Source organism: Haliotis asinina, chromosome 12 (genome assembly GCF_037392515.1).
Source record: "Haliotis asinina isolate JCU_RB_2024 chromosome 12, JCU_Hal_asi_v2, whole genome shotgun sequence".
In the NCBI taxonomy this organism is placed as follows: Eukaryota; Metazoa; Mollusca; class Gastropoda; order Lepetellida; family Haliotidae; genus Haliotis; species Haliotis asinina.
Window position 1 is genome coordinate 54257027 of NC_090291.1, and position 27499 is coordinate 54284525.

General features: G+C 42.9%; 1 protein-coding gene across 1 annotated transcript; it reads left to right on the forward strand.

The window, feature by feature from the left end:
• Positions 1-27334, forward strand: LOC137258499 (RING finger protein 151-like). The gene is made up of 2 exons (XM_067796193.1): positions 1-212; positions 23572-27334. The coding sequence occupies exon 2, from the start codon at positions 23623-23625 to the stop codon at positions 24469-24471; it is 849 nt and encodes a 282-aa protein (XP_067652294.1). The 5' UTR covers positions 1-212; positions 23572-23622; the 3' UTR covers positions 24472-27334.
• Positions 27335-27499: the final 165 nt, after the last annotated feature.

The following is a 27499-nucleotide window of genomic DNA, read 5'->3' on the forward strand; positions in this document are numbered from 1 at the left end:
GTTTTATCGCGTGTGTGAGTCAGGCTACGTTCGCAACGAAGTCATTTCAACAATTACCCATTGATTTTCCCATGAGTCACTCGGTTTGAGAGGAGAAGCCTAAATCCGCTAGAGCAGTCGTGTTGCGTGTGTGTAGCGTTGACAGGGTTGACGTGGGACTACCTTACACCAGCCACAGACAATAACACAGAGCACTATGACGGGTAGAAAAGGTAGGCACTTTGACATTCACGCTCGTATACTGTGTACAGCGATATCGCGATGTGGGGTCTGGTATTGGGCTGTTTGTATTGATGCTAGCTAGTCTCGATGTATGAATCTGTAGAGAGATAACGGGTAACTACAAAGGAATGACAGTAGCGTTATTGGAACCTTTTGTCCTTTAGTTAAACGCTGCCGAGCTTTCCGTCATGGCAGTGTGCGTTGTATCAGCCTGTCAATGTTTATCTACATGAAATGCACTTGCTATATGCGTCTGGTTTCTGTTACGAATGTTGTGCTCCCACTCAGTTCTGCATTGCAATGTACAAGTATCTAACTGTCAAGAAATGTAAACAAACATATTAGACCAGCAATTATGTGAATGAGATTTGGGTGTATTCACATCTAACGATGTTAGTATTTCGGTATCATACGGAAACTCGAAACAATGTTTCAACAAAGATAACGGCTTTAATTTAATTTTTAATGAAAAATATTGACGACTATTAGAGTTAAATTTCTAAATTGGTTTCCGACATTCCGTTGGTATATTCAGAGGTTATATCATCCATGCATGAATGTAGTTAGAGTTTTGGCCTACATGGAAGGTTTGTCACGTTAGATTGTTGAGGTTATATATATACGGGCGGGCCCACAACGTCGCTTCCGCCGTTAGGCTCATCTTGTTGGTATCAAACAACAACGTTTACTCACTTCCGCGATGATCTGTATTGACAAGAGAGCCAATCAGATTACAGGCTGTGGGTGTAGGTGTCCTGTAGCAGGTTACGGCCGAGAATACAACACGACTTGGAAGAACTATGTACGCGCCGGCGTCACTCGCTCACTGAAACTGACAATGTCAATATAAAAGTGTCATGCTGCTTGCAGGCCAAGTGGTGACGTGTACAAAAACTAGTGCGAGTTTTAAGACTAATAGTAGGATTAGAATAAGAAATTCTTCTATACATCAGCAGTAAATAGGTTTGTGAGTGAATATGGTTTTATGCCGCCTTTAGTGTGCGTGAATATGGTTTTAAGTCGCCTTCAGCACTATTCCAGCATTACAGTATGGAAATCGAACCCGCGTCTTCGGCGAGACGAGCGAGCATTTTAACCACAATGCTACCACCCCACTCCGCCATGTTGTGAAGGGGAGACTCTAATGTGACAGTGTGAATGACTCGGTGCGTATCCACGTGTGTATTTGTTTTAAGAGCGTAACGTCAAAAGTAGTGCGATAACGCCCATTTGAACAGCATGCTACTTCTATGAAGGGTCTTACAATAAGTGAGTATGTTTTTACATCGCTTTTAGCAACATGTAAGATATATAACGACCGGGAACACCTAAAGTGGGGTTCAGACTTGAACCCCTGGAGATATACGGGACATGGACTTGACAAGCGAACGCTTTAACCACTTGTCTAGCAAACCACCCTTTTAACATATGCTGACCGTGAAAAGTAACGCATGAAATATGTGCGCGCGACGTGTGATTGGTGTCTATACGCTTAAACCCAAGCGAGTGGTCATTCCGATTTTGTTCTGTATTATTTCTGATTTTCCTTGCATTTCAAAACAGTACTAATACAATTTACTATTACTTAATAAAACATCATTTCGTTACATCAGCTGAAAGTTTCATATTACAATGACACATTCAGTTTTATAAAGACAACCTTAAAATGAACATTCGGTGAAGTGGACTTTTGTCAAAGTGGGCGTCACGTCGATGTTTGGAGTCTTAACCCAACAATTGTGTCTATGACATGTGTTGATAATACGCCAACGCACAGCCTTGGAGTTTATCAAATACATTCCATGAGACAGTATATCGCAGCATACGCCCATATTGCACCACTGCGTACCGCCTGCATTTAACGCGTCGGTCGAGTTACTCAACTGGGGCAATATCATGACGTCTTTGATACAACGGTGTGTTGACGTGGGTGTTGGTATCGTCTGACTATGGTTCCTTTACCGCATGAGAACAAGCCAAGACTGTGACGAAGATGTTTGGTAGCCGTTATAGATCGTATCGATGCGAAATTGCTGAACAGGACATACAAAACAATAACCGGCAGTATCCTAAGATGGAGATATAGATATGGTTTTCCTTGCCTATTATGATACTCAGCGGAGCATTTGGTGTACGCATGGTTGGAAGGATCAGGCCCTTATGACGAGCGGTATTTCATAGATATATTAGATATATTTGATATATTAGATATATTTGATCATATACGAATATATGATTATTGTCGACCATGGTTTTACATGAATATGTTGTCACGAGACACGGTTTTGTCATTATAAAGTTTCTGTCGTTACACTACAAGAAGTGCGTCACTGTTATCAGTTAACACTCCTCGCTTTCCGAAACTTGCAAGATGGCTCGTCTCGGACTGCGCTGAATTTTTCCACGACTTGAAAGTACTGTATTTTCTCTAAATACGGTCACAATAACACAATGTTGTGTATATTGTATATATATCGTGGCACATCTAGTATTAGTCAGACAAGAAGGCTTCCGGGTTTCCCAGAATGTCATACGAGGTTACTTGTTGATCGGAAGATACGTACTTGAGAGTATCCCAGGGTTTTCCAAGCGTCCACCCACCTCGACCATCTGACTGTATTGTCCGACTCTATGTACAGCTGTAACCCTGGGACGTTCACGTGATCAATACCAAAATACCCAATGGCGTGGGCCAGCGTTCAAAATTGAATTTTTGCTTCTGTTTCTGGTTTTCGTTTAGTTTTAATGTGATTGTAACCTCCTTGGCCATATGTGTGGGCGACTGTTTGTAGGGTATTGAGTATCGGAGACTAGGGAGAGTTCCGTCAGTGTAATGGTGGCTATATACGACTGGTATATGTCTGGATCAATAGACGTGTGTGTCCATCTGTCTGAAAAATACAAACCCAGTATATATCACTGTCTCCTGATTAATATTTATATTGTCGAGTGAGTGAGCGAGTGAGCGGATTTGCTTTGGAGTCAAGTTGGTTGAGGAAAGACATGTAGTTCTATGACGTCACCCACGTGTTAATCTATGAGCACAGACATAGGATCATGATCAGGGCGAATGTGGGATCCGAACCCAGAGACATTGAACATCGGCTTGCCTAGTGGACATGAAATATAGAATACGCTAAAACGTATACATCATCTTCTCTATGTCATAGGACCAATTGAATGAGGTTGTTACCGTTTGTATGTGACGATAGTGATGTAAGTATGTATCTGTTATCGCCTGTCTTATGAGAATAAAGAAGACATGCATTTCTGTTGTCTGCATGTGATATATACATGGGCGACAGATTAATGTCATTGCCTGTCTGTCGCCAGACATGTCTACATGCGTTAGCTGTTTGTGGTGTAGCTGAGTTCTGGCTATAGGCCACCTCTTGTTATCGCCAGTCTGTGATAAATCAAACGTCATTATACCTGTTTACGTGCGCTGTATCGCTAGCGTGAATGACTCATAGCTGCATGTGATAAGGGGGCATGTGTTTGTTATGATGTTTAAATGGTCAGATATGTCTGTAAGCAGGGACTGGTATCATGCAGGGACTCCTTGGTATTGACCTACCTCTGTGTGTGTTACATATGTGCTTTACGTCAGTCCAATTGGAGGTCCATATACTGCTGGTATTGACCTCTGTGTGTTACATATGTGCTTTACGTCAGCCCAACTGGAGGTCCATATACCACTGGTATTGACCTCTGTGTGTGTTACATTTGTGCTTTACGTCAGCCCAACTGGAGGTCCATATACCGCTGGTGTTGACCTCTGTGTGTGCCACATATTTTTCTCTACGTCATGATCAGTCCAACTGGAGGTCCATATACCGCTGGTGTTGACCTCTTTGTGCGCTACATATGTACTCTACGTCAGTCCAACTGGAGGTCCATATACCGCTGGTGTTGACCTCTGTGTGCGCTACATATGTACTCTACGTCAGTCCAACTGGGAGACGAGTCAGTATTTCGACTGATATCATCCATCTAGGATAGAACTCCCAAGGCACACGATACCTTCGGCATATTTATTTTCATGTCTGTCGTAATATTGACATATATATGTGCATGTTTTACATACACATCACGTCTGAGTGGAAACTGAATGTACTTTTCTCATGCCATGTGGACAACTGACGCATGCATAATGATTAATATCCTGGCTTTCAGAATGTAGCCGAAATAGAGCAATCCTTCAGAATATCAACATTCTGCATGATCAATATAATTACTGAGTGTTTGATTGATGGGAATGTTCACAATAACCAGTTGGAAGTCATAATGTTCGTCGTTGTTGTCCATTGAGCATGGCTTTGTCCTTTGCACATGGAACTAAACGTTCAGTTCATGCCACATTTAGAAATACTGACAATTCTCATAACACCGCTCGCCTATTTATAATCATTATTGGAAAATATCAATAGTTCCGATAATACCAGCAGGCCTAAATTGACAGATTTATTATGTAATAAATACATTATTACCCATAACACAGTGCCGCGATGGTCCCCGAGTCAGGCAAAGAAAATCTGTCTGTGCTGAACCTACACATAGCCCTGACAATAATAATGTCTTCAAGTCGCCTGTATCAGCGGATGTTCTCCTACTGGTCAGTGGAAGGATGTGAGTGAGCTCAGGCCGGACAATAGACAGACGTGGTCACGTTCGAACAGTGCTACATTCGAGTCGTGTACGATATGGTCACCTACAAACAATGTTACATTCTAGTCGTGTACGATATGATGACCTACAAACAATGTTACATTCTAGTGTAAGATATGATCACCTACAAACAATGTTACATTCTAGTAGTGTACAATATGGTCACCTACAAACAATGTTACATTCGAGTCGTGTACGATATGGTCACCTACAAACAATGTTACATTCTAGTCGTGTACGATATGGTCACCTACAAACAATGTTACATTGTGGTCGTGTACGATATGATGACCTACAAACAATGTTACATTCTAGTCGTGTACGATATGATGACCTACAAACAATGTTACATTCTAGTGTAAGATATGATCACCTACAAACAATGTTACATTCTAGTAGTTTACGATATGGTCACCTACAAACAATGTTACATTCTAGTCGTGTACGATATGATGACCTACAAACAATGTTACATTCTAGTGTAAGATATGATCACCTACAAACAATGTTACATTCTAGTCGTGTACGATATGGTCACCTACAAACTATGCTATATTCGCGTCGTCAGCGATGTGGTCACGTACAAACCATGCTACATAATTTAGCGCATAGTAGCATTTGTGTTTTTTACATCCAGTAAATAAAACTGACCATATTATTTAGAATGTAATGCTGCATCTTTTTTGACATGATGACAGAGTGTGACCACGAGTATTTTCGAAGGGGTGACATTTGTGCGGAATTGGGATTGGTGTGTCCAGCTTCCTGTAAACAGTTTAAAATGTCTGTAATGATGCGACAAACACAGGGATTAAGGGTTAGTATTCCCCAGCAGTCTACATGTCACTGTAGCGATCGCTTGTCATGGCGCGGGTCGCTGATATGGTTTGGCTGGTACAGACTCGATTATTTGTTGCCGACTGCATCTGGAGGGACTTTGGCACTACTAGTGATACTTTTCTCCTGGATGGCTGTAGTTCGGTGGTAGAAGTGCTCAGACCGAATTCCCATGTTCGATCACACATGGGTAGAATCTCTAAAACTAATACCTGCTGTGCCATGGCGGAACAAATGTCATGCTATGCCAAACCAAGGTTCTTTTCTATATCCTTTACTTTGTACGTATCCGCTAGTAATACAGTATGTTTTTTTTTACACAAATCTTAGTGTTCTGAAAAAGATACTTTGAAATATATTTCACAGCATCTCTTATCTTAAACCAAGATTGTTTGTTGGTGCTGGAAACACGAAGAATGCTTGCTCTTTGTGGTTGTGTTGTGTTATTTGCATGTCAAACCTTGGTCAAACGGCCTGCGTTTCGTCATATTGACACTACAAACAGTAGCACACTCGGGCTGTCAATATCATAATGGATTATAACAGCCTGTCAACTGGTCGGGGACACGTCAGCGAACAACAGGACTAGACTCAGTATTGAACACGATATGCCTACTTACAAATGTCAGTAATCTGTCAAACTCCCTCGCGTTAGGTCGTAAATACCAGACTGTGAACACTTCACACCTGATAGTTTCACTCTGAGTAGGATGTGGATTGTTGGCGGTCGACATTTAGACGGGCTTGCGTCCTAGTGCAAGCTATTATTATCGTTGGCATCTGCACAAATCAATTTATCTTTCTCGATTGAAAGAGCTCACATGTCGACTAAAATATCAATAACGTTGTTTCATTTTTCTGGAGTGTGGTAGTTAATACGAATGTGATTACCCATCTGTTATCAGTTTTGTAGCGACCATTTTCAGCTGCCAGACGACTGCTTGAAATATCTTTCTGTCAAGTAGCACAGAGTGGAATAAACAACTGTCTTGACTCAATCAAATTAGACAAAAAAGCCATGAAGTCGTTGAACGGCTCCTAAAGTCTTATTAGCATTTTAATGTTGTAAATTACTGTTGTTGTTGTCTGTGCTGTTTTTTCGTCGAGTGGCATTTAGAAGTTGATGTGAACAACGGGAGAAATTCTATGGATATGCAACGTCTTTAGTGTTGTTGTTTCCGATGTTGCTGCTGTTGTAGTTGTTATTGCAGTTGTTGTTGTTGTTGTTGTTGTTGTTGTTGAAGGGTAATTCGAGTTACTGCACCAGAAATAACGAAAGGAGGCAACTGCATCTGGTCCAACATCACGTTCAGAGCACTTACTGAACATTTTGGCAGAATTGTCAGTTGGTTGGGAATTACCTCTCGACTTTCACTCCTATTGTTTGGTGTTGGTGAATAAAGATCAATCCACACTTGCCAATGGGTTGTATACAGATGGTTGTATACAGATGGTTGTATACAGATGGTTGTATACAGATGGTTGTATACAGATGGTTGTATAAAATGAGTTGCATGCAATTTCGTGTTTACTATCCGAGAGGACCCAGGTAAGAACCGATCTTCAACAGCCCATGAGACATTCCTGGACATAGTTTACTTGGCTGAAGTGACCAGTCAGGACACGTGTATGTCGATTTCGCTAATCCGGCGTATGACTGGAACACTGCCCAGATCGGCATTAAAACCATCTCACTCACTCACTCAGCCACTCACTCACTCACTCACTCACCCAGTCACTCACTCACCCAGTCACCCACTCACTCACCCAGTCAGTCACTCACTCACTCACTCGCGCACAACTTCAAGTAATTGTTATTACACTCATGAAGATCCGGGTTAGTATTGATCTTCAGTAACCCATGCTTGTCATAATAGGTGACAAACGGGATCGGGTAGTCAGGTGGACACATGTCATCGAGTCCCACCTGCGTTGATCGATGCTCATGATGTTGATCACTGGATCCTCTGGTCCAGACAAGGTTATTTACAGATCGCCGTCATATATCTTGAATATTGCTGACTGCCGCGTTAAACAACAAACCAACCAACCGCTCACATCGTCATTAAACCTCACTCATTCAATCATCTGTTGAAAACGTAAGGATGAAGACAGGGAGAGACTGAAACATACCAGTTACATATAAAACCAGCATATGTGGTCGTGCGTCAGTGCGTTCGTGAGTGGGTGCGTGCCTACTTATACATTCCTGTGTCCTAGAAGTAGTTAAAACAGCTAAAGCCAATAATCTCTCAGTGACACTACAGATATCGAGCAGGTTGCCCTTTTTGATGACGACTGTCGACACTGCATGCATAACGATTTCTAAACAATACCCCTGTTCAGAACTGCACAACTCCCTTTCTCTGCCCGGACAATGTATTTCTACTGTACGAAAATGCGTCCTTTTGCAGTGGACAATGCGATTATTTAGCTTTCAATATTCAATCGCTGCCAGTTGCACAGTTCTCCTATCAGTCACGTGATATTCCAGCCATGTTGACGTCTCATGGCAGGAGCGGACGCGAGTCATTAATTCGTGTCAAATATGGGTTTGTTCTTTTAACGCTGAATATTCTGGCGTTTTAATTACCAAATGAATCACGCCTGTCCCTGAAAAGCCTTCACTGAAGTATTAATTCTCGACGTTTCCATTGTTACATTAGATATTTCAGACAAAAGCTTCTGGAGAACATGGCAGTGCTGTCTTATGTTCCGAGTGATTCTGGCAACCAACGTTAGTTGTATTATCCCTGTGCTGCTCTGTGCCCAATAAGAGCATCTGCCAGAGAAGACTATTTTACATCTGTACCGTGGCTACCTGTCCTTCCCCGCAACTCAAAACGGTGGTCAGTAGCACGAGCATGCAATCAGCAGTGAAGCATGATGGTATTAACACACAATGAAGTCAAATAAGTCGCCTTGTTGGTTCCTTATTTACTCGTTTTGACTCGTCACACCGGTGTTCAGGTTCTCTGAAAGGATACAATGTATTAAGCCCATTTCCCCAACTTCCGGCGAACCCATAGTCACCTATGAGTAACCATATGTCTTTACTGTTATAGCGTGTTGTTGGGCTCAAAACCATACGGTTGTCTAGTAGATTCTCAATTTGTTAACATAATAGTTCACAGGCGAATATTGATCTTAACGTTTGTAAGTTTTAGACGTGTCCCTTTGCAGAGTCAACAGGCACATCCGTATGTTGTTACAATTTGTTGTCCTGCGGACTTTGTATAATATTTGTTGAGTTGTAGAATCTTGATATGTGTTAAACCAGTTAGAGTATGTCACGACTGCTAATCTGGGTGGCCACCTGGTTTTACTCTCTCGGGTCTGCGCGGCCTTTTCCGACCTCATGGGTGATGTATGAGCCGATTGCCGACTTGGCGATGGTGAATAAGGAGCATTACGCTATCGCGGAGAACTTGTCTGCTACATTAGGTCCGATTAACGCTGACGTATGGTCCGTGATTCCAACACGCACGTATTTGTATCTGTTCTTGTCAATCTGTGTTTACATGCTCGTATAGATCAATACAACCCGACATGCCACACAGTAGCAAGCTCCGTTCACCCGGACACCACGGTCCCATTGGCACTCATCCAGATAAACGACTACTACCATCCCTTCTTAATGTACTTGAAGGGTATGAATGAAGTGAAAGATTTACAGTTCGACAGCAGGACAACACGTTATTTGGTGATTATTGTTTAACGCCCAACACATCGGTGGTTGGTGATCGCCTTAACGGTGGTCAGTGTTGTCTGGAACAGACAATACAGTGGTTGACATCATGAGCTTTGCTCCATGCAAGCAGGACACGGTGTGCTACTTGTGTGTCGCGACGGGAAGCCTGGCCACCCGACCCTTCCAGTAACATCTAACGATCTGCACGCGTTGCAGAGAGCATTGTTGTGCGACCGGCCTCCACCAATGTATGAGCTGACTGCTCGAGGTCTCCGCTTGATACTTCATACGCACATTCCTAACGTTGGTGATCCGGTGGCGGTCTGTCCTCATTAGCCTGGTCCGGACACGGTGGGCGTTGATAGTCGCCGTATATTCCCCAAACACACGTGTAACACAGCTCAGAGGTGTATGCATTAGTCATCACAAAAAGCGCATGTTCAGAACTGTGCATGCATTACAATGTGAGGAAGATTCACAAAGGGCTCTACTCAGATGGTAGATTAGTACTTGTACTACACAGATGGTAGATTAGTACTTGTACTACACAGATGGTAGATTAGTACTTGTACTACACAGATGGTAGATTTATACTTGTACTACACAGATGGTGGATTTGTACTACACAGATGGTAGATTTGTACTACACAGATGGTAGACTAGTACTTGTACTACACAGATGGTAGATTAGTACTTGTACTACACAGATGGTAGATTAGTACTTGTACTACACAGATGGTAGATTAGTACTTGTACTACACAGATGGTAGATTAGTACTTGTACTACATAGATGGTAGATGTACTACACAGATGGTAGATTTATACTTGTACTACACAGATGGTGGATTTGTACTTGTACTACACAGATGGTAGATTTGTACTACACAGATGGTAGACTAGTACTTGTACTACACAGATGGTAGATTAGTACTTGTACTACACAGATGGTAGACTAGTACTTGTACTACACAGATGGTAGATTAGTACTTGTTCTACACAGATGGTAGATTTGTACTTGTACTAAGCAGATGGTAGATTTGTACTTATAGTACACATATGGTAGATTAGTACTTGTAGACAGATTGTAGTGTTCAGATAACAGATTACTACTGGTTGGAGATAGATGATAGGTAGCACTGGTTGGAGACAGAATGTAGTGCTTGATGGTACAGTGCAGATGGTAGATTAATACTTGCTGTGTGTAGGTGGTAGATGAATACTGTTTGTATACAGATGGTAGGTTAGAACTTCTGCTGGTAGGCTGGTAGTTGTTGAAGACAGATGGTATATTAATATTTATTGTGCGCAGATGGTAGAATAGTACTGGCTGTACAATGAAGGTAGATAACTGCTGGTTGTGTACGGGTGGTAGATAGATAAAGGTTGAATACAGATGGTAGACTGGTAATAGTTGTGTTCAGATGGTAGGCTAGTTGCATACAAATGTTAGGCTTGTACTTGTACACAGATGGAAAACTGGTAATAGGTGTACACATATTATAGACTAGTTGCATACAGATGGTAGACTTGTACTTGTACACAGATAGTAGGCTTGTAATAGTTGTACACAGATGGTAGGCTGGTAATAGCTGCACACAGATGATAGATCAATACTGGTTGTACACAGATGGTTAACAGGGGCTTGGTGTATATTCACCAGGCTTGCTGTCTTCTCTGCGCTATCAGACCGATGCTTCATGCCCACCTCCTGCATGCTGAAGTCGATAGTAATCTCCACGGAGTCAACCAGTCTGAAGGGTTATCAAAAATAACAAAAATGTCATTGCGTGTGCTTCGGTAGTCGAAAGTCAATACCATTTCTATTAGGCTAGATGAATGGATGAAATAGCAGGGCTCCATCAACAGTTGACACATAAAAAACGTCGGTAGTGTTTACAAAGTACATATACACGTTTAGAGCAACCCATGCAGGGCAATCACAGTTGTGATGGTTACATTAGAACATCCGACATTACTGGGCATTACGTTTGTCGTCCTCCGTTTAAAACTAATTTTGTTTGGGAATTTTATCTGACACCTATTACAGTATGTAAATTGAGGTCAGGGCTAGCTGTAGGTAGGATGTACAGTATGTGATTGGTCTCTGACAACGGAAACTGTCACGACAGAAGGTCAACGATGTGTTGTTTGGAAATAACGCGAGGCAGCTTTCTCAATTTTGTGTTCGATACATTTTTATTTCTTCTGTTACAAAGTGCGAATATTTCGCTGAGAAGATTGTATATAAAGTCCGTCGATGATTTTGCTGGGGGGTATTTTCATTGTAAAGTGTTAATTTGATCCCTCAACAGATGAACTGTAAACAGATGCTAACAGTAAACTGTAAACCGTCGAATCTCGGGTGAGACTCAAACCAACAAAAGTACTAGAATCTGTACTCCACTGAGAAAGTGTGATCCCAAATATATTACATTTTTTATTTGACTGTGTATTCACAGTTACAATCTGTCACATTGTCACCTACACCCAGGTGTGTAACAATATAAACTGTAATTTGTTCTATATATAGATAGGTTATACCACGCTGTGGTCAAGCACTGGCAAGTTCTGTAAATGCATTACTATATTTCATTGTGTGTGATAACTTCAAATCCTATATTTGGGAGGAGTATTAACATGATCAGTAAACAACTAACAATTAATGTTTCAGCCCTGATTCTCGGCGATGTCTTTGTGTTGGGTGTTGGTGTAGTTGTGTAACTACACACGTGTATTTGATGTTGCTGTGTTTGGTCCTCCGTGAGGTCGTGATGACATACTTGTGATGGTAACACCCACGTCATGTTCTCCGACAGGTCCCCCTGACCTGCTACTGAGTCACAGCATTACTGGGTTAAGCTGAGCTCACCTGATTCGTGTTTAGCCGTTGTGTTACCTATCTACCAAGTATAATACTCACATTACCCTTGTCGGTGAATAACCTCGAGAGTTCCTGAATTAGCCCACCTTGTTACCGAAAAAGTGAATTAGTTGAGTGTTGACGGTGTGGTGATTCAACTGGTTGTTACTGACAACATCTTGTCACATGTTTAATTCAGCTGGTTACCCCTCACCCCGTTAGATGGATTTTCTTTAGCTCGCCTGGTACCAGCAGCATGGTTCTGTGAGGAGACGTGAGCTGTCGCACCTGGTTAGCACTGACTGAATGTGTAGCTCCTCAGCTGCGTTGCTTGTCATGAAAATGTTTTGAAGAGACCTCACCTGCTACGAAAACCTGTTTCACTTACTGTTCACAAAATGTTGATTAGTATATTGTCTAGGATGGAGACAATGAAAGAAGATGTATGTTACATTTTTTAACGAAACACGGCAGAATTTCTGCAATTTGTCGTTCAATATGGCGCAAACGAAATGTACATATAATATATGTTATCCACGTGGCGCCCTCATGTAGACGAAATGCCAACCACTTATACTGGCAGGCAGTCAATCATGGAACTATGTGATTAATACATAGTTACACAAATAGGTCAGACTACCAATACACACCAGCTGTGTATGTGATATCAAGGCTGCAGTAAGTGGTATTCCCCACAGGCGAGATACATTTCGTACATTACACTCTAATAACGACAATAATTATCATAATCGCATATGTAAAGTGTTATTTATCAGATGGTTCAGCTAATTCTGTGTGTTTGTAGATTAATACCCCAGTATCCCAGTATAACAATGATAAGTCCGTGCTGACGGTAACGATATGTGCTGGTGACGCTGATATGAAACAGACTGACCTTGTAAATCCATAATGCATTTATCTAATCAGAAAACCATTCTCCCGTACATAAAACAAAACTAATCATATGTATCCTCCCATGATACTGTAAGTGTCTGTATTTCCCGCCGGGGACATGTATTGTATTGGTTGTTTGAGTGAGGATCTGAATGAGATACTCGCATATACGAAGCTGCCCTTCGGGGACATATGTAGACGCTGTGTAATGTCTGTGGTAGCTTGTTGAGCCAGCCGGATAATTCGGATAAACACATCTCACATAGCGTTGGCGCAGCTGTGCATATGCGCTTGTAGAAGGTGGTGTAAACCGTGGCCTTGTGGAGCCTCTCACACCGGTCATCTACTCGAGAGGGAGACGTTGATTTATTGGTATGCATTGAAACCGGATTTTATTAATGTGGTGATGTTTTCATATCAGTAACGCATGTGTAGATTTGTGGTAGACACTGCTTTGGATCAGGGGTGCTGAAAAATATTACAATCGTGTTGCAACTGCGATTCGAACATCTAACTGCGGATCCTCTCAGGGCTTAGGACGGGGAAGGGGTGGAAGAGGGGGAGGGGGGAGGGGTTCAGGGGGGGGGGTAGGTGATTTGTTATGTTTCTTCAACAATGTCATTGCGGGACAGTGTCCAGTGCTATGGAGTATGACATATTCTTTTGAAAATCATGATTTGAAGTTCCTTGACAAATGTCTAGTCGTGGTGTTCCTGGAATTGGCTATCACTGCGGTCTGCCTTTCTGCATACAGCTACCGTTCCATGCAATATTATCCAAACCGACGTGAACCACAATTACTCACTCAGCATTTAGACAGCAATAACTTAACCCAACCGAAACGATGCGATTGCTTTGTTTCGGAGTATCAGCAGGGCAAGGTCGAAGAAGTACGTCTACTTTTATTCGTATTAAGTAGTGCCATTAATCTGAATGCGTGGTTACTAGAGCAACGGTTTGGGAACTTTTTTCAGACATAGCTGCCAATCTGTACCGTCCCTCAAGCATAGTGTTCTCCACTTCAAAGGTCCATCGCTGTCTTGGAGTCTCAAAGAACTTCCTCTTACGTTGAGCAGCGTCCCTGGCGGGCATGTAATCAAATACAAGCATGGGGAGACAACCGCGCCCGGGCACACAATCTTCAATGCAACATCACTCACATGCTCCGTTCAATAAAAACGTCCAGACCCCCATTCACTTTCTTTGATGCTCCCCCCTAGGCGTTACGGTAGTCCGGTCAGTCAGGGCAAGGCACTACACAAAGGTGAAGTCTACAAGTATGGGTTACAACACCGACGGTTGATGCGTTTACGCTTGCTGTGAATGTGGAGAGGCGGGTTGTAACAAATATATTAACAACAATTACCATTTCAACGTCAAGATACAGGAAGTATTTCTTATTGAAGTAATCCGTCAATGCTAGGGGAGGTCACTGAATATAAAGGAATATTGCATACCTCCACGGTCATTAGTATTCCAGGGCACCTCACTGCGGTATTCCTCCCAGCTGCCTTAGGTGTATGCAAGTACGTAGATTTGTACGTCAGGGCTTGTTCCACAAAACAGTCTAAATGCTGTGACTTCGTAAGTCTGTGTTAAAGTGTGCAGTGCCCCTATGATCGCTCTGTCAACCCTGTTTGGCCAGGGCTTGTAACCGAGTTTAGACCAGGCCGCCCAATGACTTCATCTTTCAGTTTAGAGTCAGTCGACATCATCCACTCAGGGCACCTTCTGACCATGAGATCTTTATCGAGTGTTTGGAGAGAGGGTATCCAGTTAACAGTCGTCTTAAAACTGTTGATTGTCATCATTGGCGGTAGGGCAACCTAGTGCTTAAAACTTTATCTCGTCACGTCACAGATCGATGTTCGACTCCCCACATGGGCACAATCAGTGTGTGAAGCGCATTTATGGTGTCCCCCCGCCGTGATGTCGCTGTAATATTGCTAAAAGCGGCTTAAAACTAAATTCACGCACGATTATCACCAACAATAAAGTTATAGGATAAACCCGAGAAGTGATTGTAACAGTTTAGCGATACATATCGCTGACCCAGTAATTGCACGCCTCAGGTGATAACAACAGGTTAGTCGGACATAACTAGACAAATTTGTAAAAATTTGGAATTACCAGTCTGTTCGTCACAAGCAGATAAAGAGCGGCAATAATTCTAAATAAATAAGCACTGTGTCCGCTTGTTTCCGGGTAATCAATAGCAACGCGGCTGGTCGCTTTCTTCTCATTTTCTTTCTTTGTCCCAGGAAATTACAAATGAATTATTCAGGGGTTAATGTTGTAGACGGGATTTTCATTATTTTCAGTGTCACTTACAGTGAGGAAAGTCTCACTATCCACGTAAGTTTCCATGGTCGCATAACTACAGTGAACATTTCACTGGTACGTGAAAGATGGCTGTGCTCTCACTATCCCATAACTATCCATGGTCATATAACTACAGTGAACATTTCACTGGTACGTGATAGATGGTTGTGCCCTCACTATCCCCATAACTATCCATGGTCATATACCTACATTGAACATTTCACTGGTGCGTGATAGATGGCAGTGCTCTCACTATCCCCATAACTATCCATGGTCATATACCTACATTGAACATTTCACTGGTAGTGATAGATGACTGTGCCATCACTGTCCATGTAACTATCCATGGCAATATACCTACAGTGAACATTTCACTGGTAGTGATAGATGACTGTGCCATCACTAGCCCCATAGCTATCCATGAGTGCATTTCTGTTGTGAATGTGGTAGTTGATAACTGACTTGGTGGAACTACCCATGACACGATCTTTAACACTATCTGTGACTGCCGATCAAAACAAGCAACACGCTGACAGTGCTGATAGTGCTGATAGTGGCTAATCGGGAAACAAACAGGAAGCTATTATTCAATGTGATCTACGATACGAGTATAATAGTTGCAGCGTTTCAAGCTTGTAACGTCCCGACATGTTTGGTCGTATCCAAGTCTCAAGTCCATACATGTACTTTGTTTTGTCCGCCTGTTTGTCCTGGTGTCAGAAGGGTTATCGTTACGTGTGCAGAGTTACGTCCCCTGTGGGCACCCCAATCTACGGGGCACGCCATGGTCTAAATGTAATATTGATCCAAGAGTTAATGTCGAAAAAGTCACTCACTCACTCCATCATCTGTGTGGCCTGATCACCACCTTCTTTAATCGTCCGTAATTAGAAGCCGCACGTGCACGATATACCCCATCCCTAATCGCTGTCGTGATCTTTGTTTGATACCTGCTCACGCCCAGATTTCACCAACACAGACTGACTAAACCTATCAACAAGGTCAAAGCCCTTCGCCTTTCGACTTAAATACGTTCCCAGACAGCAAACGACAGCAACTCGGGTGAAATATACTGAAACTAGATGTTTGGACGCATTAGAGAACATATTCACCACATCACGAGAGTGCAGATTGATGGCATCAAAGCGTCTCCATGGTGATATCTTCTGATGATACATATAAGAAGGCAGCTCTGTCAGTATTTTTCTAGTGACAAACGTGAATGGAATTGTGTAAATATAGTTTAATATTATCGTGTATAACTTTCAGTAAAGGGGGAAGGTGTGGAGGATAGGGAGGTTAGGGTTCTTGACGAATAAGACAGCTGTTATCCATCACCTGATTCAATGTATCCCAGTCTGGATTTTGAACATAACCAGGAGCCGCAGTACCAGATTAATTGTTTCATTCCGTGCTCCCTGTAATAATCTCGTTGGAAGAACCACAGAACCTAGAAATGCATTTAGTGATCGCGTGTTACTTCCGGTCACGTGATCTGTTCCTTGGCGTCAGCCAGCAATACCAGGGATGAACGTAATGGTTTAAATTGCTGTCGGTGTCACATGTCTCGTATAATGATTTTGTTGTCTGATATCTCACACATTCCTATAATTGATTATTTTACTGATATCCCGAAACGTTAAACGATTTCTCATAAAATCCTCATCTAGAAAATTGGCTTTAGGGAAGAGTTCCGAGACATCTTTTCCACCTTAACTGATGGTGTAGCAAGTTGAAGTGATTGACGTAGAATCCCTGCCGCGATGACTGTTATGGGAATTAATGTATATATCTCCTTTTGCGTGAAATCTTTTTTCCCATTTTATTCTCTGGTTCCATCCTTAAGATTTCCCTCGTGTGCTGTCATCGCGTCATATACATCCTCCATGTCGATGCAGTGGCTAAAGTCTCGCCGTCTCGACCACGTCTCGCGTTATCTCGCGTCAGCTGAGTACTTCATGTGCCGCCTTCTGCACCGCGTCCTTAGAGGAGATAACACCCGTTTTCTCTGTGCTGCAAGCCACTAGCCATTAACCATGCCATTTAGACGTCATGTCAAATGCATCCCACCCGTGAAGATCCGGGTTAGAATTGCTCTTCAGAAATCCATGCTTGCCATGAGAGACGACTAACGGGATCAGGTGGTCAGGCTCACTGACTTGGTCATCGTATCCCAGTTTCCGTGGCTCGATGCTCATGCTGTTAATCACTGGATTGTATGGTCCTAACTCCATCAGTTACAGACCGTCCTCACATAGACAGAATATGGGAATATACATACATAAGAAAAGAGGAGCGTCGCGTTTGTGTCGGGTTCCACTCCCCCAATGATCAGACCGCCGTATGCCGTTGCAGAGTTGGTATGCTCGTTCCGGTTTAGTGTGTGTGTGGTTCCACCACATTGTGTGTGTGTGTTTGCGCGCGCGCGTGTGTGTGTGTAAAAGAGAAAGAAAGAGAAAGAGACAGGGACTGTTATGACACATACTACCTAACAGAAGTTAAGAACTTATCCGACATTGCTGTATTTAATCTTTCATGGGTTTATTTAAGTTTAACATGCAGCTTACCTCAATCAACTATGTTTAACTGATGAACCGTAAGCATCGAAATGAAAGGTATTCTGACACGTTCCACGCTGTCTGTTGTTTCATACAGCGCTGTTCGACTGCCCATCCCTACCCAGCTCTGAGAACCCATTAATCTGTATGCATGTCTACTGCATTATACCTCCTTTGCAAGTTCGCCTACAAAGGCTGTTCTCGATCGCAGTCCGTTCGACCTGCCCTGAGTGGTGATCAACGTATTGTGTACCGTTTATGAAGCGTGAAGTTAACGAGGGTGGACAAAAGAACAGCGACGTTATCAAACTTCCAACGCTATACTGGTCTTACAACGTCCGATACGAGTTGATTGATGTGTCATGCTTATTATCCTAAGGTCTTTAACCCGAGGCCTTCTGTTTAAATTGTTGGATCAAACGAGTGGACTTGCCCGATCGGTCAAAGGGCTTTCATGTCGCTGGACAGATGTAACTGGGTTTCTGAGATATATGGAGGCACACATGCCCGCTCTGTTGACATTAGTGACCATTGACTCTGGTGTATTCCACGAATGCGACAGGTAAGAGTTCATCCTTTGTACCAGCTCACAGCTGCAGGCTTCGTTCGTGTACCCCAATATTTGGACTCCTCAGTGCCTATTCCAGGATAGGGCATAAGAAGCGTCTACTAACCACTTGTGTCAATGTTTGGTTGACGTAAATGTACGCTCGGCTGTTCGCGGCCTATTGCGTTTGTTGAAGTGTTTGTACTCCTGCCAAAGTTATGTACAAACTTGCAGCAGTCATCTTCATAGCCGCGGTAACGTATCCTAGTGGTGTACACACCCGGTATATGTCTCGGTTCGATTTCCTACATGATAATGGGATGTAAATGCCATTCCTGGTGTCTGTCGCTGTGACGTTGCTAGCGTATGGCTAAGGGTGGTCAAAACTCACTTTCCTACAAACTCTCTCATATGATTTGTAACAACACCGAACGTAAGTGTATATCATGCACAGAACTGACGTCACTTCCTGTTACGTTTTTCCTACTTCATACAATATGACCATGAGTGGAATAGAACTCGGTCCTGTGATCCGGACAAGTGAACGCGTTCACCTTCAAGCAGACTCGTCGCTATTATTCGCTATTAGTATGGCTCGTTGTGATAAATATCTTGAACCCATGAAGCTTGTGTCGTAAACAGGCCCAGGATAGTTATAATGATTACACCTAGATTTTAGTACCCTTGCCTGTACAGGTTGGACTTGTCGCATCCATCGTGTGGGTTTTGCATACAGCTGAAACGTATGTCTGCAGGTAGCGGGATTACGTAGCATTGACCTCTAATTACAAACAGTGTACGTGGGTCTCATTCGATGATCTGAATTAGATTGGACTTATGGAATATTGTGTATGTAGTCATCTGGATAAAAGCCATTGTGCAGCGCGTGTTTGACCGCCAACACTAATTGAAATAGGCTTTAAATGCAAAGTAAACAATCACCATCGGGAAAACACTCCTACCCTAATTGCTGTTCCGCAAAGAGGCATTGTAAATTAAGAACCTTATCTAAACAAAGCGACGACTGACAGGTGTACATAGCATGTTAATTACAGGTAGGTAACAGGTGGTACATTGAAACAATGGAACATCTGTGTTTGTGGATGAAGTAAAGACTCGTTACTGAAGTACTGACACTTATCCATTGTCAATCTCATCTGTAAACGCGTGATGACTACTTGTAACTAAGCGCTTTTGTCACCGTAATAGACATCATGATCTTGTCAGTGCAGCACTGTGTCATTAACACCCTGACTGATCAGTGCTGACTGTAGGCGGATTACTGTGCCCTGGCGTTGAGTTGTGGGATTTGTGCACGGCTTGAGCCAGTTACCGATAAGGTAGGGACGATTTCATGACAAGATAAATAGTTTTAGCATGACATGGAGCTATATTGTAAAAAAGTAACAAACAAACAATCAGGGATGTAACAATCGCCAGGCGGATTGTTTAATATATTTCTTACGAATCAATGTATCTTGTATTGAGATCTGAATGTGTGTCCAACGGTTTGAATAGACAAACACTGAGATGCCATTTTATAGAACGTCTCTGAAATCGTAATTGTATATGCTCTGTGTGGTATATACACCATTATACTGAACGTCTTGTAGATAACCCATTTGGAGACAGGGGTAGGTGTTTGCCTCCACAGTACGTTCATAGCACTACATTAAAACGGTCTTCCTACTGACGAGTCCTGCCGTATATACCAATGCACGGATGCATGTCTGATGTTTTGTGTTTGACCAGCTAGTACAACACATACACAATCACGAAAAATATGTGGATTACGGCATACAGTTTAAGACATGTATTCAGTAGCAGACTGTTTATATAGACGGAACGAGAAGAGCTTTGTCTTACACGGAAGCAATGTACATAGGGTAAACATCGATTTGCTATTGTTATGTGGTTTTGGTATTTAAAGATTGTGCGTTGGAAAGAGCAGGGATTGTACCTGGGATTGAGCACCACAACAGGGAAAATTATGTTTTCGACCAATTGCGGCGCCCTGTAATTGTATTGTCGTTCCTGTATTTCGATACCTGCTTGCCTGGGTGCGGTATTGTGTGACCCGTCGGTATTGTTAGTGTCACACGTGACGTTAGTTGACAGGTAGTCAGATACGTTTAGCTAGCATGCAGGTGCTTGGCGCTGATAACATCTCGTCTTGTCATTAGGACTCTTCCGACAGTAAAGGGGGTAGCTGTCTTGTAGACAGGGGTTTCGCTTATACCATATCAGTATATTGTTCCTCGGCGCTTTGCGTGATTCGGGACGCCGTTTCTCTTTCCCTTGTGCAGTAAGTACTATAATCCCTCTCACCATTCTTGGTACATTGTTTACATGAACATTTCAAGATGCTGTCGTGTTACTAGTTTAATGTATTTAGATTCAGTGGAATGAAGCACTGACTGTGTAACTGTTTAGTTTAACGGGACGTCCATATTTTGACCATGTAAGTGACAATTTGGTTGCATTGATCAATAATCAACTCTTGAATATGTAAATCTGTATTGAGCCCATCACTTTTGCTTGAGGTACCTTCAGTGGCTTCCTTGCAAGCATATGCAACATACATGGTTAATACCTATCGCGCCAAACACACGGGCTCTAATCCCCACGTGGGTACATAGTGTGAAGACAGTTTCTGATGTCCCTCGCCCTGGTGTTGCTGGAACATTGTTAAAACTCACCGACGAAGCAACATCCTATATATGTCCACCCTCGATTATCCATTGTATCACGTCCATATGTAAATGGATAATCAGTTGCCAAGGCGTCTAAGCGCCACAGTTGCTTGGCACGGCAGTAACTTTTTATTGTATGTTCGAATCCTGGTTCGGTTATGTTTCTCAGTTGTCAGAACCATATCCGTCGTCACTCACTCACTCACTCACTCACTCACTCACTCACTCACTCACTCACTCACTCACTCACTCACTCACTCACTCACTCACTCACTCACTCACTCACTTGAGGATCGTTTTTCCCATTGCCCGAAACACAATTAAAAACTCACCCATTGTAGCAGACAAATAACATGTTTTAATGAAACCACGTTTTGACTGAAAGTAGAACGGATAACACGAGCAAGTCAATGAAATACTGACAATATAGAAACAATTTCATCACAATTTTCATTGACGGGGGGACAATAATAATTGTTTACTTGAAACAGGACCCACTATTGTTCAAACAAAATGAGTATTTCTGCTGACGGAAATCAATATGAAAGACACCGTCTCGTCTGTGAATAAGCGTGGACTTATATGGAGTTAATTAAGGACTGTGTACTGTCGGCTTTCATCTGCGATCAAAGCAAGCCAGAGCAGGGGATGGACTTATGTACAGTAAGGCGAGGCCAGGTTTAATGTGTACGGCACATGTGAACAAAATTTATAAGCTACACGTAATTCCCGCTAGTGCCCCGGGGGTCACACTGCAACCTCACCCCAGGCGAAACGTCATACAGGTAGCGTTTGTTCGTTGATACAGCTTAGACAGGGATCAGTGTGATTCAGGTAGGTGGTGACGGTTTAGCAGAGTAACTAATACTGTCTTCAACGAATGACCTTGTGTATTAAAGTTTATATGTATATGACTACAAGACACTTGAATATTGGGTCGGTCTCCACAGACTGATTCTCTATGCTACTATTTATACTGGGTGAGTTTCTCTAGACTGAAATGTATTGTTAACATATTGCCGTTTAGAATATATAGTTATGACTGTGGTATATCGTACTGCTAGCTAGATATATGCCTAGTCAGTGTGCAGGTGCTCGCTGCTGAGGCCATCAACTGTACAACGGGAATGTTACATGATACACCAAGAGTCTGGCAGCCTTGGGGGGAGCGGAGCGATCGTGGTTGTAAAGTGTCCAGTGTGGGGAGATTGACCATTTGACCACAATGTTGCATACGATGATGTTTTAGAACCCAGCAGGCAACTGACAAGAAGAAGGGGCCATATATGGTAGTGTCAGTCTCGTTCTGATTTAGACTGCCTGTATATCTGACCCCTGTCACATGCTTCCTGCAGCTGACTACATCCCAAGTGCGTTTCGTATTCTAGGTAGAACAGAATAGATCAGAAACAAGTATGGACATGAGTGAACATCTGTAGTAAAATGGTTGCATGCGTCACGTGTAATACCTATGCTATCACTGACCGCGTATAACGTGCTCCTGCAGAACCTACACACTGCCTTTTCGCAATCAAATGCTACGTAAACACACCCCAGTCGTTGGTGTTTAAAATAGAAAACGACGTTTCTCATTCATTCTCTTATGTTGGTATGGCGGTGACAGGAACAGTTGGTCAAACTCCAAACAGCACTCCTGGTCGAGTGACCCACCGTGCGTAATTAGGTAACAAATAGCTCGTAATCTGCCATCGTTGTAATGCGGAGGCCTCGTGTACTAAGTATCGATTGATATGACAAGAATACCTAGGCCAGGTTAGATAACACTTCCATACGTCTGGATTCAGCACACTGCTCCAACTGAGTGCATGAGATATAAGCCGCTTTAGCGAGGGCAAGGGGGTTGTAGATCAGACCACGCAATGGCCTACTGGAGTGACGTTAAGCCTCGTCAGATAGATCACCGACCGATAGCAAGTCGCATGTTTTGTTTTTTTTCTGACATCGGGGGTTAATGTACAAGTTGTTGCAAAGAATGGTGTGTTTTTGTTGTCCATTTGCATGTGAGCACCATCTTGTTAATTATAAATAACTACAAATAGCCAACTGAGTTAGACGTAAGCCACAAATGCACCAAATGGGATTGTTATTGGCGAATCGCTTATTTAGCAGCACTATCTGAACAAATTGCATCCTGACTTTGTCTCAAGTTACCAAGCTCGCATTCGCGCATTCAAAAATAACTGCTGATTCATTTTGCTTTTAGACTGTAATGAATTTAATGGCCAATACATTTGATTATGAAACATCTTTTTTCCAGACTTCGCAGTAGGAGTCGCCGCTTCAGCCGCGGTGTGTGGAGCTGCGGACAATGGGCTATGATGTGGACCGCTTCATAGGTAAAGTGAACGAAGGCCTGCTTTGCTCTGTGTGTCGTGACGTTCTAGAAGACCCTCAGCAAGCACCTTGTGAACACGCTTTTTGTCGCAAGTGCATTCTGGGCTGGCTCGAGAACGAAGCTTCCTGCCCAGAAGACCGCCATCCATTACGTCCGTCAAACCTACGCCCCTTGTTCCGGTACATGAAAAACGACCTTGTTAGGTTGCGCATCCGTTGTAAAAATTTCCGTAAAGGGTGTGAACACATCAGCAATCTGGAGACTGTAAGCAAGCACGAGGAGGTATGTCCTCAAAAGCCAGTGCCATGCCCAAACAAAGGGTGCACGTGCACCGCCACCCCTGCCGAGCTGGAGCACCACGTGCCGAAGTGCGAGTTCGGCATCAGAGAGTGCACAAAGGGCTGTGGTCTTACCGTGAGCTCGCTGGATGAGCGTGAACACAACTGTATTGCCGAACTCCGATCAAATATCCAGCTGTTGCGGTCGGAGATGATCTGTCGCCTTGACGACCAGAAGAAAGAAATGGAACTACGACTGGACATGCAAAGATGTCACATGGTGGCGAGGGAGGCGGCACTGCAGGCCAACATAGACGAGCTGAAGGAAGACATCAACAAGATCAACCAGAAGGTTAAAATTCTCTTGGAGCTTGAGCTGAAACGGAGACACGATCTGGAAAAGATGCACACGGAACGACGCGAGCTGCTTGAGGTGTTGCGGGACATTCAGGCACAACATGACGAGTCTCAGCAGACGACAACACCAACAACCTGCCGGCATTGTAGTAACAGTAACAAGGGTGGCAAGGTCACGACCTTGTAGGCTTGCAAACAGGGGAGATAACTCCAGCGACCAGAGAATGTTTCTCTTGCTGCTTGGCCAATCAAGGCAGCATATGGAAGCTTTCCGATGTAGTGCTTGAACAAAAGATACCTCAATGCCTATTGGACGCGACTGATTTGAACGAGTGTTATTGATACTGGCGTGCACAGAGCCAGCTGTAATGCTTTCATCGATACTTGAATTTGCACCCGTGAATTCCACAAGGATTAAGTCCGGAAGATCTAATGGGATATATTTTCCTACTGCGCTTGTGTTTGCTGAAGATATCAGCTGACCCTGTAACAACATTCACTTCACAATATCGATAACATGCTGGCACAGTGAACGCAATGCCCACGTCTTCAAGTGATGCAACAGCGTCGACTCTGGTGCCTCCAGCATTACCAACGTCCAGTTCATGTGAGTGTTCCACATCACGTCATGAAATGTGACGTCTTAAGTGCTATGATATACCACTGAAGTGTGGACAGAGCCTGGTGTCAAACATCATAGGAGATACCCACAAAGTCAGCTAAGCACGGCCTTACGACCCTTATATGCTGATTTGGTACTCCGGACTGATACCAGTGTGGAATAAGAGTGAAATTTCTGATTATCATGGTATTGCTTTATGCATCCGAAGGTCCTAACACTGGTCGTTCGTGAAGGCGGGCCTAGATTGAGACGCAACATCGACGACGCTTTTGAAAAACGTTAAGATGGTTACTGATATATCTGAAAGGATGTCACTGTAAGGATTGTTGTGTGAATCATTACATGGACCTCGTGTTAAGACTCGGAAACATTCCACAAACGAAGGCCGCTACAAAATATTTAGTGACCAGTCATGGTGTTTAGTTGACGCTGTGTAAATGATTTAGCTGACAATGTCCTTGCTACACAATGTGCATTTTTGTAGTCTTCCTGGACACCAGTTTATGTCTTTTTGTAAGATGGTTTGGCATCATAAATTCATCATCAGTTAATGCAACCTTTGGATTTCCGACACGTTTACTTGACCACATGAAGACGACAGCAAAACCAAACTAATCCATGGGAGCAGGGATATCCTTGCCCTGGTTCGACTCCCCACGTGGGTAGTAGACGTGAAACCCCTTTCTGGTGTAGCCGCCATGATGCTGCTAAACGCGACATAAAACTACACATGCACATTCTTGGTTTCTTTGACTGTACACTCTAGGGAATTACAGAACCCAAACTGGCTTACAGATCGTAACAGTTTGTTCATGCACATATTACTGCTTAAATGCACAGAATGTCATCACGGAACCACGTTATATTATGTTAACACAACGCATGCGTCACCGGAAGCCAGATCCTACGATTTTAGATACAAAAAGCATACAGTGTTGTATCCTTATATCGAATAATGGACATAAGTTAATACGTTTTATAGCGTGTGATTTGTCTACGTAATTTGTCCGATGGCTTTTCTAGTCTTGTTTTCAGTCATGTATTTGGTATTGATCGCCTGTCTTCTGAACCACATGTCGACTTGGGTGCTGGTTATCTCCGCCATTGTGACACGTGATGCCCCCGTAAAACGGCTTGCATAATATTTAGGACCACCAATTCTTCCCATTAACTCTCTCCAATGAATTGTGGTTGAAGTAACATAATACTATGGCTGTGAAGGTATTATGACAATCATGTTGGTGTTCAGACTTCCCCGACAACTAGAGGGAGACAACTCCTGACAGAACACGTCCCGATGTACTCGTGACGATGAGGGAGGTTGTCTCCTAACCAGTGGTTCAACCCGATGGTGTTATCGTGTACCAAAGACAGGACTGTCAACAACTGAGCTTCAGAAAGGGAATATTTTGAACTGACGGGACTCCCCTGGTTGTCTGAACGCCACAATTTCATTCTCCCTGTCCACGAGTACCTCAGGAATATGGTGAAAATTTTATGTGGAATATATGTGCAAATACCTCCCCAAAAGTTCTTCTCTGCAAGAAATTGCCTTGACTTTTGATGCGAATTATCATTTCTTCAGGACCCGCAGAGGTCATTACTGTCAGTAACATCCTGCCTACACTGTGTCAATGTCTTAACAGTGGAACCTCGTGGAGATGGAATTATGTAACATTGTTAACAATCTGTATAGGACATGAACCAGGGACAACGATTTATAAATCCGGACATTTATTATTCCGAACGATTTGAATGGGGATGTTATTGTCCTGATTAGCGAGGTTTCACTGTTAGTAAGGATCATAGTCTCGAAGCGTCATTAATGGTGTGAACCATTTGCCAGTTTATTTATACATCAACGTCAACGCACTTTGAAGGAAACGTCCCGTTTGGGGGCGTAATGATCTATTACTACGTCTAGAGGGAAATTATTCACCTAAAACCTCTTCGAGTCCACGACCCAGAGTGACAACTATGAGTCAAGCATCCTCGACACTCAAGGATATTATATTGGACATACATCTAGTAAATATATCTTATCGTTGGAGCATTATAGCCCTGATTGTCGAGGATGGTGCGCAGTGTTTTACTACCCTATACTAAATCGTTGGTGAAACAGCCTTACTAATTTAAACATTCGCTGTATATTTCGCTCATATTCATGTTTCTGTTCATGACCAGAACGTTTTGACATATATCGTACAATAATGGGGAACTGTTTCGTGAATACATAACCAATTACGGGCATGGGTGCCATATGAATTGTAGATGTTTAACATGCGGCGAAATCTATATTTTAGCAGCAGACACTATCAGAAAGAGTTTATGCAAGACAGCAGCATTTTGTATCATACGATGGATGCATCTTGTACATACGACTGTCTCAGTCTTGGAATTATAGTATTCAATACAACAGTTGATATGATATGCACCGTTGTTTGTTGTTTTTCTCCAACACTTGACCCAGCAACTATGTCAGTTGTCGGATGTGGGTTTTAGACAGTGTGCCACTCACTCTCTGCTGTCACTGCCGTTGACCACATGATAAACAACGGGGACAACAAAGCGGACGTTGGGAAGTATATAAGAA